Raw genomic sequence first — 12,907 nt, 5'->3', positions numbered from 1 at the left:
CCTCCAAACCCAGACATCTGTGTATGAGCCATCATCCTGCTGCGACATCTCACAGTCAGGTTCCTCAAGGAGGAACACATCAAAACATTTCTGTAACCACAAAGTTCAAGGTTTTTAGCAGCTCCAGACAGCTTTTCTAGCATCACATCACCTGTTGGAGATAGAGCTCCAACCCTGCTCACATAGTAACTTACGAGTAACAAGCTGAAGTACTAAGCCTGGCTTAATATGCCACTCTGTATCATATGAGAGACAATGCGGGGGCAAAGTGTGGTCTCCTCGGTCTTTCTACACTTATCACATGATGTTTTATAGCGTCAGAATTCCATTGGGTCACAGATGCATCGGCACACGTTCCCGCCCCAAAACATACAAACACTCACTGTGGGGGGAAGCAGCTGAATAAATTAAAACTCTGCCTTTCAGTGACAACCCCCCATCGATGAATGTATTTCAAAACAATAGCTCAAGGGTGGGGGCAGTTAAAAAGAGAGGAGCCTCTCACTGCTGTCCTCATTCAGATGCAGAGACCTGCTTTAGCCTCGCTGTCGTCTTTTGTCTTTAGAGATGCTGTTCCGCTGCTACACCAGAGGAGGTCAGCAGAGGCTCCAAGTAGTTTGGGCAGGAAACTTCAGTGACAGCCCTCATGACAGCTCCAGGCAGGAGAAGTTTGGCCCTTTACTCATGACAATGAAGTTACTGTTATGGCAACTAGAAGCTTCCATTCATCTATGAATATTTTACAAGTTATCCAAAGAGGGAAACGAAATAAATAAATAAATAAAAATAACTCAAATGTCAGGAATACTGCCTTCATAGGGCTTACGTCACATAACATTTGTTGTCGTTATCTAAGAGGTAAAACTGTCATAATCACTACCACTGTTTGGTATCACTCGCTGGTTCCGTAGTGTCAGCTAAATGCTGGAAGTGAACATGTATATGTTGCATATTTTTACAGACTGAATTTAAAGTGACTTCTCTTATTAACTCGAACTGAAAGGGTCAAAACGACCCAATGACCCGGAACCCAACCAAGCTGGCCCCTTAACACCTTACTCAACTAATGATCACTTTCCCTGAAAACAAAGAGACCAGTATTTTTCTCTACAGGGGAAGTGCACCCCTCATGTTTACTGATCTAGTTACATAAATTTCCACTGAAAGCTCCACTGTAAAAGAGACATGGATGCCTCTATATGTCTCAGTCAAGTAGACCATGCTTTCAATTTAAAGATTTCTAGGATTCAAAATAATTATTTTAATTTCCTAATAATCTGGATATTGAAAAATAGGTCAAAATGTCCATAATAATTTTCCAGATCTCAACAGAACTTATGGCATCCAGTTTCTATATGTCACAAAGAGTCACATTAAATTCTGGCATAGGAGAATCTGCAACCAGCATTTATATGTACATACAATCAATTTATTGTTTTAAGCAAATGCATATGTTCTCTAAAGGAGCTAAGGAAATTTAAATAACTGGATTTCTTCCACAATAAACGGGCAAACTGAATAACTTTGATCACTTCAAAACATAATATAAATGAGTAACGTTTAAGTTTTTGTCAATTTTTCATACAACAAATACAAAGTTGTAAATCCAATGAGACATACTGCTAGCACACATTTCTTCATTGCTGTGGTATCTATGGTAAAATCTAATATTTCACATGTATACCAGGTGTGAGTAAAATATCCAATCCAAACCAGTAATCTGAAAGCTGAATATTACAAGGGAGAAAGAAGTTACACAATACATCAGGTATACTGCTTTGTAATGCATATCTGAAATTCCCAATAAAATACTTTAATTTGCATACTAACTGTAATAGGACCAAAAGAAAATCTTGACTTTCTGCCTCTGTCCTTATTGTATTGTAAAGCTACAATTGCAAGATGCTATTAATGTGTAAATATGTGCTGGTGAACATGGTGGATTTTTTGCAAGCTGTATTTTAGGGATGTGTTGTTTACAAAAGGGCTGGGCAATGCTGACACAATGGAGACTAAATAAAACAGGACAGACCTCAGGAACTTCTTGTGGGGCGATGCAAGTTTTATTTTTCCAGCACTAAATCAGAGTTTGGAGTAGGTATGTCTGCTGCAGACCAAAGAAACTGTCCCTCTCCCACCCTCGCCAGACTTGTGCACCAACAACAGCTTTTTCCGCAAAAGTCTTTATAGCGACATGCTAAAAGCCCATAAGCCTTACCTCCACTAGGTCATGGACACCTTTAGCAAGGCGTCTTGGTGGATGAACCGAACAACAAGGAGAATGAGAAGGCCCTCGAGAGTTCAAATCAATTTGAATTATAAAGAAAGTGTATGAGCTTTATTAATTACCCTGAGTTTTAAAGCAGTTAAGGGAAAGCCAGTTATTTCAGCCTGTGTGAGGCTAGTATTTGAAGCATCTAAAACAACTGTTGACAGATGTTTGTTAATGATTGCTGAGCTAAATAAATAACAATAAAGAGTGTGTTATGTGACCATCAGACTCTATATGCAAACACAGCAGGTAATACAGGGAAGGGGACTCTAGCCTTATTCAATCAATGCCAAAAATGGTAAAAATGACAGTGCCTACATTAAGCAGGGTAACCAATAAGCATCCACACCAGGTGCTGCTGCGGTTATACCCAACAGTAAAAATAATATATTGAGTGAAGCAGGTGATTTTATTTAGTATACATGGAGAACTGAAAACCAAGCCGGCCTCAGAAAACAATTCCAAAAACTTTGGGAAGATGTGTAAAATGTAAATAAAAACAGAATGCAATGATTTGCAAATCTCATCAACCTATATTTTATTCACAATAGAACATAAACAACATATCAGATGTTGAAACTGAGCTAATATTTTTCATGAAATGGTAAAATTTCCAATTTTAAGTTTGATGGCAGCAACACATCTCAAAAAAAGTTGGAAGAGGTTGATGTTTAGCATGTGCGTTTGTGTAGCATCCCCCCTTCTTTTAAAAACTGTAAATGTCTGGGAAGTGGGCAGAACCCTTTCTAGAGTTTTAGGAGAGGAATGTTGTCCTGTTCTTGTCTAACTGCAGGATTTTAGCTGCTCAACAGTCCTGGGCCTTTGTTGCCAGATTTCTGGTTTTATGATGTGCCAAATGTTTTCTATTGATGAAACTGGACTGCAGCAAGGCCAGTTCAGCACCTGAACTCTTCTCCGGCAAAGCCATGCTGTTGTGATCGATGCAGTTTGTGGTTTTGCATTGTCTTGCTGAAATATACAAGGCCTTCCTTGGAGGAATTATCTAAAACCTCTATGTACTGTCCCTTGTGCTCAGAGATTCCTCCTGATTCTCTGAATCATTTAATGATATTATATACTGTAGATGGTGGATTCCTCAAATTCTTTGAAACAATTTCAGAAAAATGTTTAATATAAAATTGCAAATTTTTTTGGTGCAGTTTGTCACAGATTGGTGAACCTCTGCCCATCTTTACATTGAAGAGGCTCTGCCTCTCTGAAATGCTCCTTTATACCAAATCATGTTACTGACCTGTTGCCAATTAACCCAATTACTTGTCAAATGCTCCACCATTTGTTTTTGATTTGTGGCAATTACTTTTCTTTCCTTTTGTTCCCTCTCTTTCAACTTTTTTTTAGATGTTTTGCTGCCATCAAATTCAAAATGCTAATATATTCCATTAAATTGTAAAATTTCTAAATTTCAACATCTGTTTGTTGTTTATGTTCTACTGTGAATAAATTATAGGTTGATGAGATTTGCAAATCATTGCATTCTGTTTTTATTTATGTTTTAACATCTTCCAAACTTTTTTGGAATTGGGATTATATCTAGTGAGAAAAACGCTAAGAAAAAAGAAGGAAGAAACAAATCATTGTTGACATTGACATAGTTTTGGTGCCAGGCAGTGGGAAATATGACTGAAAACAACTTACCTATTGGAGTATGTAAATGATGTGGTCAACACTACACACAGCCAGAACTACAGTCATTACAATCCAGATACTGCCAGTTACTTCAGGTGTGAATGCACCATAAAACATAAGGCTCCACTGGAACGTGTTAAAAGTAAGTGTTACTTGAAACGCTTTAATGGGAAAATCCTGGCACCTCTGAGTTAACGACACTGCAGTGCGCAGAGCATTTATCACAGGATCAAGGACTTAGCCCCATTTGGGCTTCCTCTCTTAAGTGAAGGGTTTGGGTCAACCTAATGTTATTAGGCAGTACACTGAAGAAACACATGGCTCAGCCACTGCAGCTTCTTTCTGGACTTCACAGTGGAAATGCAGCTAGAAAACGCTACATCTAAAAACTTATTCCATAGCGAAAAGCTCAATTGGTTTTGCAGACTTATAGAAATGTAAAAACAGTTTTAGATGTGATCATTTGTCATTTTTTCAGAAAAAAGCTGCTTCCAGGTCCTGAAAAGTTCTTATCTGATCTTGACTTTTGTCATTACTGACAACAGGCTAAATATCTTTGCATTGGTTTGGTCAGCGTTACAATTAATATCTTTGTGGGGGATAATAATAATAAAATAATAACAATAACAATAATAATTCATATTTTCCACTAATATAACAATTTATAGACATAGCCATGAATCAATGAATTATGAATTTAACAAAACAGAATAATTAATAATAATAATAATTGTTAACTGCAACCCAAATTGTGTAAGAGGTAAAATCTATGATTCACTATCCACAATGAACTGTTTTATGGGCAATCATTCGAACCTCTGCTTGACCAGCAGGGCAGTTTATTGGCCAACAGCAGATACCTGTGGTTATATTAAAGGTTTACTATGTGTGACTGACTAAGTGTAAAACAAAACAATGCTGAAAAGGGCATGTTTTGTCAGCCAACCGTCCCTGGACAAATAGGTGTCAAAGGGTAGCAAGGTTTCCAAAGATAAATATAAAGATAAAATTGCCACCAAACTGTGACGTGACCTGAAACATAAAAATGGTTTAAAACCTTTGGTGGTTATTTATAATCTCCATTTAACAACTCCTCCCTGCATTTATCAGGTTACTTCATAGGTTAACTAAATTACTTTTCAGATAGCAATTGTACAGGAAAATCACTGACTAATCCTTTCAAAATTATGTTCTTACTGTTGTGTATGCTTTTAAAAAGGACCTTGAAATTGAATTAAGGCCCTAATTTCATGCCCCACAGACAGTTGGTAATTACATCACAACAGGAAAATGAGTAATAGCTGAAAATCCTAGTTTTAACAGATGTTGAAATTATGTTGAATTGAAGATTCGGAATTTCATGGGGAAATGAAAATGGCAGATATCTAAAAAAAAAAAGCTAAGTGAAAAGATAAAGAACTTCATGGGCAATTCTAGTCTATCAGCACATCAAGGATAAAACTGCAGCGTTCCCACGTTCAACTTTCCTCTTCCTCCCCAACCCACTAATCAAATGTTTGTTTCTGTGTCATAAACAGTGGCTGCCTGTCAGCTTAGGGTGAAACTCTCTATAGCTGAGTGTGGGGCCACCGATCAGGTGTGCTAAGTTCAAATATAAATCTGGCTTCATAATCATAAAGTTGATCAGCATAAGCTGAAGGCCATTAAAAGGGCTGCTGCTGTTTACGTGGTACCTATCACAGACACACAATGATCCTATTCAGCTGATCAACTCATCACTTTCCTGAAATGTTTACAAATGCTGCATGTAATTTGTAATTCAGTTAGGCTAGAATAAACCAATTTCTTGCTTGTGACAATTCAAAGACAGGCTGTTAACAAGAGGGCTAGAGCCAGATTTTATTTAAATATTCTTCTACACATTCACAATGTTTAACTTGGAGGCTTGTCAATTGTTTACAAATGATAATATACAACCCCTGGTTTTGAAGATCATTCTGAACAATATTTCACAAGCGCTTAGTTTTTTTTATCTTTATCTGAGCCCACAAAATTTCATCAGACATTACACTGTAAAGATAAACATCCAAACATGTTTTGATGCCTAACGTACTAGAAACTTATATTGTGGCTGGTTATGCAACAAGCCCAAGTGATGTAGAGGCGTGCTGCCCATCTGAGGTTTTACATTTTTCACAAAGCAATCATTTTTCAGGAATGCTCCTTTATGCCCTCAAACTGTTAGTGAGCAATCCCTGTTTACTTCCAACAAGCCCAACCTTGCATGAGAGCTGGCTCAGGACAAAAGGAAATGGAATGAGGTGGCTCCCTAAGCTTTACCTGCAGTTAGTTGAAAGGGTTTGAATAAAGCCGCACTGTTAGCTATGGAACCCAGAGGCAAAGAGCTGGATGAGGAACAAACAGAAGCACGGAATCTATCGCTCGCCACAATGACACACACTTGCTCAGCTGCTACTCTTGTTTTACATAAACATTCACATCTCCTACGAACTGGCTCACTTAAAAGAATATTGCAATTTGGTACATCTAATGCTTACTGTGGTAAACTAAGCAAACTGTTTTCAAACTGATTTCTGCCACAGTCACATTTGTTTTATTCCACTACTTGTCTTTGTTTACTTACAAACAACTGTAACAAATCATAAGAATGCGAACAAATGGACTTAATCACATTTCACTTTTTATGCAGTGATCTATCATCAACTAAATTGTCAATATGACATATTCTAGGGTATATCATAATCTACACTCCTGTGGTGTACTCGAGCAAAGTCCTTAATCCTGACTGCTTTGTGGAGCTGCCCAGGGCCTGAAGGTCAGACTGCGCAGCTTGGAGGTATGAACTGGTAGTTGTTTCCTTGGAGCTCTTTGCACAGACACTCTCACATCATTTCATTATTTGATTAGTTATCAAACATTCAACAGCAAGGCCTTGACTGAAAAACTCACTGTCACCTTTGATGTTGGTGTGTGTTGGTAGATAATTAAATGTTTATGACAGTGTCAAAATGTCAGACTGAAAAAGACAGCACATGGGAACAGAAAGAGGTTGAGACTAATGCGTAAACATATTTTATTTCTAAGTCAAAACCAACTTGCACTGATATTCCTATAGCAATGACGATACTCAACAGGTGCTCACATGTTTAAGGATAATTACCAATTCACCATCGCCTAAGATCTGAGAGATTAAGAAACGTGTAACAAAGCATTTCATTTAATGCACGTGGTCCATTTTGTATCATAAACAAACCTGGACAACAAATACATTCACTTAGAAAAGACTTACTCAGGATTTGCACACCTTGATTTTTTTTTCCTTTCAGCTTATCCTGAGAGTTCAGGGTCACCACAGCGGATCATTTGTCCCCATGTTCATTTGGCAGTTTTTACAGAGGATGCCCTTCCTGACCCAATTCATTTGCACACCTTCATGATTTGTAAATTTTATCTGAAATGAACGAAAAACCCATTTATGCCAGAAAAATGGCAAATGGCAAATGTATTAAAGACATAGTGAAATGTTGCCTTTACAAAAGAATTCAGACTCTTGGAAAGTGGACTGTGGAACTCAAAACTGTGATCATGTGCATCCTTTTGAACTTTGCAAACTAAACCAACTGGACATCGTTTAGAAAGGCACAAAAACCTGACCTTTCAACACGTCAATGACCTGTAAGTTTGTATGACTTACCCAAGAAGACTCAAAGCTGTAACTGCTGGATCTTCTAAAAAACTACCAAATTAAGTGTGTATATACCTTTGTAAAAGATATTTACGTTTAAAAAAAAATAAAAAATAAATTTAAATTGTCATTTGAGTCATTTGTGGGCAAAAAAATGGCAATTTTATCAAAGCAATTTAGAAAAAAGTACTTGAACAAAGCCAAAGACATTTGATTTAGGACACTAATACTGAAGAAGCCAAAGCCAGTGAAATGTTCGCATTAGTAGCGCAGTTCTCTGTTGCTAAGGTAATAAGCTTTAGAACAAAAACTAATTTTTAACTAAATAAATGGTTACTAATCACCAGCTTTTCATCTATATAACATGATACAAACATCTGTTTTCAATGATAAAACCCAGTGACACTATCTTGCACATGGCAGAGTGGAGAAACCTGAGCGCTGGGTCCTCGTGACTGACCGAATGTAGACAACAAGTGTCACTAAGCTCTGAAACTCTGCCAGATCAGAGCGTCACAAAACACACCCATGGACAAACACTCCTGCAGTGTCATGCTTTTTCCATGCATTACACACTCACAACAGCTAAAATGTCCGCAAGTCATTTAATTCTGTAGTTGTAGCAATTTGATGCCATTTTTCTCATCACAAAGATGATTTCTGCCAGCAGAGGGAAATAAACATCAATTGAAATCATCTTTAATGCAAAAATAAAAATGTTTAAATTCAGAAATTCAGAAAACATTTAAAGACAATAAAACACTGTTTGTTGTCTCCCTATTTGCAAATGCTGTATTTACTAGTTTGCTATTTAAAAGTAACTTTAATTTTGTACAACTTCCTCACATCAAAATAAATTATTTTTAATGTAGTGATTCCTTAACCTGGACCTATTTACCAAAAATATAAAAAAAAAATAAAATAAAAATCCATAGTCAGAAAACATTATGCAGCTGTAGTCAGGGAGGACCAAGCAATCAAACAATGCAAATTGTCTGTAAAAACAAAACTAATTTAACTTCCTTGAAAATTGATGACACCTGAAGTTAGTTGTTCTGTCACCCGTGAGTTGCTTATATCCTTTAAGAAAAATGACACTTCACACTACATAGCTAAATGACAAGTTAAAATGGACATTTTGTTGCAAGGTGGGCAGGGTTATAAGTGGTGCACTGTCTGGTTTAGCCAGTCGGTCCAGGCCACACATGCACACACGTAAACACATCTGAGTCCATACCTATCCCTTGTCCCTTGTAATCTGCTAGGCCGGAAAGCCTGGAAGAAAGCAGTGGATGGGTTCCTGCATTTTAATGGGGTTGAAAACAGAGACAGGAGAAACATAAATGGAGGAAGATAACCTGTACGCTGGGGGGAGAGGGAGAGAGAAAAAGAGAGTGAGAGTTGTGTTGAGGGGGAGAAAATGCCAATGAAAAAGTGAAACGAGTCAGATATTACATTATTAAGACAACCCATCCTGTACCATCTCTGAATTAAATAAGTCAACTTTTAACAGCCATTATCATTATCATCTATTATTAAATCTGATGAAATGTTTAAATAAAGTTGTACAACCAATAAACGAACAACTAAAGTATTTTCAGAAAACATTTACAGAAGGTTCATGTTTTGCAGTATAAATATCTGTTTGCATCTAAAAGACCAATAAATTATTTATAGCAAACTTTCGTCGACACATGCTCATTTGTAGCCTTGCGCAATCAGCACACTACAGAAAATGACATCTACACACATCTCAAACTGAATTATTATTTTTAACTCTCCCCATAATGACACATTAAAAGGTCACCACAAGTACATATTACTCTGACAGGAAGTTAGATTTGTCGTTTCCTATAGCCAATAAACACACATGAATTTTCTACTACTTCACTTCAAACATTTAGGCCGAACCAGGCAGAAGGAAAGAATTCATTTACGCAACTAGAAAAGTGAGGTTAACCATCCACTACTGTACTGGTTAATTGTGAAGTGATTTACAGCAGAGATTCCATATCTGAGCCTATGACAGATTTATCTCTGCCACACCCAATTAATCAGCAGCTTAAACTCTAGAGTTTCCTCATGCAGTGAGGTATTTAGACACTGCATGTTTAAAGAACTTACATATGCCATTCTCCAAAACAGCAGCTCTGAGCTTGGCCCTCTAAACAAGCAGAATACCATGTTTTGTTAAGACAGGGGCAGTTTTTTATGCATGACATCATCATCAACAAGATACTGAGCTAAACACTGCAATTTAACAATGTTAATAGAGGCAGGAAAAAGTGGGAAAAAATAAAGGCCTGGTTTGTCAACTCAACTGAGCCCACTTTTTCATCAGTTCTCCATTTCCATCTGCAGCAGGAAATGTTGATCTGATGTAGAAAAATCTTTTCTAGATGATTTATATATTGCACAGTAGTGGTTAGATAGAAAGATAGAAGCTCACAGATAGAAGGTCCCTGGTTTAAATCTACTTGCCAGTTGTGGCCTTTCTATGCAGAGATTGCATGTTTGCCTGTGTTCGCTTTGGTTTTCTCCATGTACTCCAGTTTCCTCCCACAGTCCAAAGACATGAATGTTTGGTTAACTTGCATCTCCAACTTGCCAATGGCGGTAAAGGTTAACATCAATGGTTGTCTGTCTGTGCCCTGAGATAGAGTGGTGATCTGTCCAGGGTACACCTGGACAGATCACCCAATGACAGCAGGCATAGGGTCTAGCCCCTTGACCATGAACAGGATAAGCAGTTAAGATAATGGATGGAGGGATGGATGGATGGACTGTACTGCACACACCACAGTAAAAATTGTTTGTATGGCTTTTTTTTCCAAATAACAGCCTGTCTATAATAATAAATAATTGTTTAGAGCACATTACAAAGGATTTGCTTAATGAGTTAAGAGATTTAAATAAAAGGTTACCAAGTCTTTATTTCCATTTTCTTTTTCTCCAACATTTTTTTCTTGTGCAATAAAGTAAGCAACAAAAAGAAAATCCACTTTTGGCTTGTCTTGCTTAATTGCTGATGCTGCTGGATGTACAGGACAGCTCTCTATCATCCTGGAACTTGAGACAACTGATAACTCGGGACAATAACAGAGGCAAAACCCCTTAGCAATCTTGCACATCAAAATATCTATAGAGCATTCGCAAAGTCTTCAAACCCCAAAACGTTTTTTGGTGTGTTGCAACCTGACTACTACACTTGTTCAAATTATTTTTTTCCCCATTATTATACACTCAGTACTCCATAATGACAAATTAAAAACAGTATTTTAAAAATGGTCACATCTTAAAAAAAAAAAAAAAAAAAAAAAAAAAAAAAGACGTATTCAGACCCTTGGCTCAGTACTTTGTTGAGGCAGCTTTGACATCAATTACAGCCTTAAGGCAATTTTGATTGTCTTGATTGGGGGATTTTCTGCCATTCTTTTTTGCAAATCCACCAAGCTCAGTCAGGTTGGATGGGGATTGTTGGTGGACAGCTTTTTTTCCATAGATTCCTAATACGATTCCTAATACGATTCAAGTCAGGGCTCACAAATTATTTTAAGTAGTGGCTAAGGGTCATTTTAAAATGAAAATATTAGTTGTCTGCACTTTGTGCAGTATACTCTTTTAATTTCCTGAAGATGTGCTGGACTGGTGTTTTGCTGTTAGACAGTGATCTCCTACAGCTAAACACAAACACTGCTTAAAGGAGGTATTTGTTTCTGACTTTATCCACCCACACAGATCACAATGTTGTCATTGTACTGTGAAAGCATTTGGATAAAATCACTGTCACTGCTATGATGCTTTACAAATGGAGTAACCTCACTGCAAAAAGAACCTATGTAATGGGTCTCACATTGGGTGGGCTCCCTGAAGAAAAGTGAAACCACACTCACAGATCTGACAGTCTATTTCCTGGCCTCCTGACATGTGCTTGACAGGAGATTTAGCAGCCAGAACTAAATAACAAACTACATTAGTTATCTTTCAACCCTTTTATCAAATGTAAATGGCCTGTTCAAAACACCCAGAAGTATCTGCAGCAGTATCCAAGATTTAGGATATTACATAATTTGATTAGTGAAGACATTTTTCTTAGAACAATAGTAGTTATTCAAATACTAAAACACCATCTATTACATGTGACTTAACTATAATAAAATACCTGTATTGGTTTGACAATGTTCCAAATCCTTGCTGTGGAACAGGAACTTATAAAAACAAGTATGCCCATAAAAATCCCTGTAATGTGACAGGTTAACAGCCACTAGACAACATGCAAGTTGAAGTCTCAAGTGGGATTTTGCTTGTAAAGCCCATTCAATTCTTAAGCTGCCTCCAAGGCTGCTACATGGGCCTGAATGAACACATACTCCTGCAGGTCATTTGAGGGAAGCAGCTGCTCTCAATAGAAAACAAAATAAATGTAATGGGGTCTGATGGGTCTTGAGTGGTGTTCAACCGATTGATTGGTCAACTAATTCATTTGGCCAATTTTTGACATTTTCAAACAAACAATCAGCATCAGTCGATGTCTGCGCCCAAACATCTTACTAATTAAAAAAGCTGCAGACACAGATGCAGCCTATACTGTCACCATTTCACTCGTGTGTGCTACCTAAAATTAGAGCACTGTGAAGTGCAAAATTATTTGAGCACATCAGTGTCAGTAACTCAAATGGATGCATTTTATTAGCACTTTAGGAGAGCAGTGAGCAAGCTTAGCAGGCCTGAAAATAAAGGTCATGCTGCAGTCTCTCCTTTCTATTCGGTCTCTTTGACCGAGGGCAGAGCTGAACTGCTCCTCAGGTGCAGACCGGAGAAGAGGAAGGACAGATAGCACATGTTGAGACACACCTGGTGGGGTTTATTACAATCCTGCTGCCTTCTGCATCCCAAACCAATGCTCTACCCATTGAGCAACCAGACCCCCATCTCTTCTTATTTATTACACACAAGTTTAATTTGCTGAGTTTTCAAACTCAAGCTTGATTCAATAAGAGGCTAAATCAACTGGCCGCTGGGACAAGACACGACCCGGCTGGAGGTCATGGATTTTTCCCATAATGCAGTGATTAGGAAATGCCATGGGAGAGCGAGAGAAAAAAGCTCAGTAGCAAACAGGGATTTGACCCCCCGCATGGGGCCAAGCCTGCAGCTTTAAGGCAAAGGCATAGTCCCAGCTGTGCAGCTTGGCACAACTAAAAACAGAGGGTTTTGCATGTTTGTGACAATTTTTTATTTTAAAGGTAATGAGATCACAGCTCAAGATTTAGGGATATTAAGGAGCACTGGCAAACATGTTAAGTCAGAGAAGCATGAGA

General features: G+C 37.8%; 1 protein-coding gene across 3 annotated transcripts in view; it reads right to left on the bottom strand.

The window, feature by feature from the left end:
- The window catches only part of tsc22d2 (TSC22 domain family 2), a 34,123-nt gene that overhangs the window by 6,470 nt on the left and 14,746 nt on the right, over positions 1-12,907 (bottom strand). Inside the window, exon 2 of one of the 3 annotated variants that reach the window (XM_067512742.1) lies at positions 8,824-8,886. The exons of 1 other annotated variant lie outside the window; for it this stretch is intronic. In XM_067512742.1, the coding sequence (XP_067368843.1) occupies positions 8,824-8,886 (63 nt within the window). Of the gene's footprint in view, positions 1-8,823; positions 8,952-12,907 lie in introns of those variants that run through there. One more of the 3 variants, XM_067512746.1, reaches the window with a different exon arrangement.

Source organism: Channa argus, chromosome 8 (genome assembly GCF_033026475.1).
Source record: "Channa argus isolate prfri chromosome 8, Channa argus male v1.0, whole genome shotgun sequence".
NCBI classification, from domain to species: Eukaryota; Metazoa; Chordata; class Actinopteri; order Anabantiformes; family Channidae; genus Channa; species Channa argus.
This window is presented reverse-complemented; position numbering and strand designations above follow the sequence as displayed.